General features: G+C 52.7%; 1 protein-coding gene across 1 annotated transcript in view; it reads right to left on the reverse strand.

The window, feature by feature from the left end:
* Positions 1-1758, reverse strand: part of LOC113211704 (outer dense fiber protein 3-like protein 2) — a 3849-nt gene extending 2091 nt beyond the window's left edge. Inside the window, exons 1-2 of the mRNA XM_052265199.1 lie at positions 1532-1758; positions 1211-1426 (exon numbers count right to left, since the gene is read on the reverse strand). Of these exons, the coding sequence (XP_052121159.1) occupies positions 1211-1426; positions 1532-1556 (241 nt within the window). The 5' untranslated portion in view covers positions 1557-1758. The remainder of the gene's footprint in view (positions 1-1210; positions 1427-1531) is intronic.
* Positions 1759-2855: the final 1097 nt, after the last annotated feature.

The following is a 2855-nucleotide window of genomic DNA, read 5'->3' on the forward strand; positions in this document are numbered from 1 at the left end:
CTAGGCGGACTCGAAGACCGTGTTATATAGAAGAATTAGGGTATTTTGAATTATAAAAAAAGGGAATCAAGTGATAAACATAAAAAACAATCTATTTGTCATAATAGTTCAAAAGATCATTCAACATCAAAGCAGTAAAATGAAAAATTAATTGAAACTTTTCCAAAACACTTCTCTCTGTCGTCATTAGCGGAAGCAAATTCCCTAAGAATACCAGTCAAATCCAGAGCCATACAGTAGCGTCACGACCGACAGTCGGCATCGGCCCGAACTGATCAATTTGGTTCTGCTTAGTCGGTCTGAAAGTTGGGGGGGCACGGCCCCCCTAACTTGAAAGTTGGGGGGGCCGCGGACCCCCCGGCCCCCCCGGTGGTTACGCCATTGAACTTTCCCCATTTTTCTGAGAGAAAATTTTCAAATTTTTTAGGATAATTTTCGATAACTATAGAAACTATAGATAACTATAGAATCTGTGTAATGTTCTATCTGCAAATCGCATGGGGCTGGTGGAGGATATCATGATAAATGTACCCTTTTTTCACTTACATATCGCACATATATTTTAGGTGGGTAACTTACTCGGTAACTTATCGCCCAACGAAATCATTATCAGCAGTCGTGAACTGCTCGATGATGATATCGTCACATAAAACGTAGCCTATACTGAATGAAGCATCCTCTCGACAGTAAGCGCAGTACTTTTGTGTGCGTCACCCTCAACAGAATTAAGAGCCGCGTTTTTGTAGTCTGTTTCAGTGTGCAACAAGGCAGCAAAGATAACGGTGAAACAAAAAAATAAAAAATACCCCGTCACTGGTCGATGTCGATGATGCGGCCAGCGAGCCGGATAATGATGGTTATAGAGATTGTGCGGGAAAAATGCGGGCGAATGGATCTCTTTTGTCCCGACTTGGTCACTTGCACACGCTCCACAAAACTTTTTTCCTTTTTAAAAAGAAAAAAAAAATTTACACGTATCCTTTTGGTTTAACATGCAAGAGTCGAATCTCTAGGGCGCCCGCCTGTGGACCGGGCAGCTCTTGTTAAGTGTACCCCTAGGCAAACATTCGCCCTTGTGGAGTAAATTTACCATCGTTTCAAAAAATGCTTTTACAATCTTTTAGTAGTCGTCCAACTGTTTTCTTCACTCGGACACCCCTGCACCCCTTTTTTTCGCACACTGTGGCTCTTATAAAGTCGTCATACTCACAGAGCGGTGCCAGCTGGGGCGCCATGGTGTACGAGGGCCCGTCCGTGCGGCCGAACCTGTTGTACTTGTCCACCATGCAGTCGGGCCCGGGCCCCAGGGACTTGACGTCCTGGCCCTGCCGCCGCCCCATGGAGTAGGCGGGGCGGCGGTCGCGCGTCGAGTCGTGGCCGTGGTAGCCCACCGTGCTGGGCAGCAGGTAGGCGTTGGGCCCCGGGCCTAAGGGGGAGGTAAACGCGTGAGACTGACTGACTGACTGACTGACTGACTGACTGACTGACTGACTGACTGACTGACTGACTGACTGACCCTCCCTGTACTTACCGACTTGCTTGCAGCCTCCTGGCATGATGGCTGTGTCGGTTTCGGCTTAGACTTGGAATTTAGAAGTTGTTTCCCGGCCGAAAGTGGGGAGCTGCCCTGTCGGGGTGGTTAGCCGCACCGCAACCTCGCCGACCACAACCCCCGGCCCCCCGCCGCCGCCACCCGGTCGCCAGGCAGCATTGTCTGCATCCCCTTGCATTGTCCGGCATTGTCGGGGAGGAGGATGAGAGAGAGAGAGAGAGAGAGAGAGAGAGAGAGGAGAGAGGGAGGGAAAGAGAGAGAGAGGAGAGAGGCTAGAGAGGCGCCCGGGAGGCCTTGTAGGGGCTCTATCACTATGCCGCCCCGCAGCCCGCGGCAGCACGGGCCGGGGCCTCCCTCACGTCCCTCACCGGCGCGCAGCAGCTCCTCTCCTCAGCCAGCAATGAGCTCCTCAGTGAGCAATTAATTTGAAAAATATGAAAAATATTTGAAGAAAATCAGTGGTGGTCACTAAAAGATGTCCAGGGTCGTAAGCTCCTCTCGGAACCCATTTCCGCGAGCCCATTCTATTTCGTTCAAATTTTCTACAAGGAAGGACGGTGCCGAGTTATGATTTCCCGCAAAATCTGGGCGACCTAGCTCAAGCGGTTCTGGAGATATGTGCATGTGCATGTAAAGTTCCTAATCAGGCCATAAATTTGGCGAATTCTCAAGGAAATTCGAGTAAAACGGCCTTCAACCAGCCAACGGGCCAGCTAAAACCAATGCAAAACCTTATCTAGGGGGTGGAAACAACAACAACAACACACTTCAAAGCGCCATTAAAATCGGACTGTATCACCGGAAAACCTTCCCTTGTCAGTCTGGGCGGCCTCAGCGGCTCTTTGTCAGTGCCAAGCGCACCCGGTCGGCCCGGCTCGGCCGGCTCGGCTGGCTCGGCTGGCTCGGGCGCCTGCGGTCGTGGCCCGAGCCGGCCCGTCGAGCTCCGGTGTACGGCGGGGCTGCCTATCCACGGCTCGCAGGCGCTCGCAACGCTCAGCGCAGCAGCTCTGCGCGCGCCGGCGGGGCGGGGCGGATGGCAGCGAGCACAACCCCTGCTGCATCAGTATCCTTGCCCCGCTGCTGACAGTCCCTCTCAGTCCTCGACAGGCAACAAACACGACATGCGCCCTCCTCCTCCTCCCCTCCTCATCCCCTTGAAAGCAAATCCTTGAATAACGCGCGCGCCCGGCTCAGCTCGGCTTTCCCTTTGCTGCGCGGGGGCATTCTCCTCGTGCCCAACTATACGGTATTTCGCAGAGTATTTCCTGCACATTATTTCGACGCCCCCACCCACCCCCTCCCT

Source organism: Frankliniella occidentalis, unplaced genomic scaffold (genome assembly GCF_000697945.3).
Source record: "Frankliniella occidentalis isolate FOCC.00 unplaced genomic scaffold, Focc_3.1 Scaffold24, whole genome shotgun sequence".
Lineage (NCBI taxonomy): Eukaryota > Metazoa > Arthropoda > Insecta > Thysanoptera > Thripidae > Frankliniella > Frankliniella occidentalis.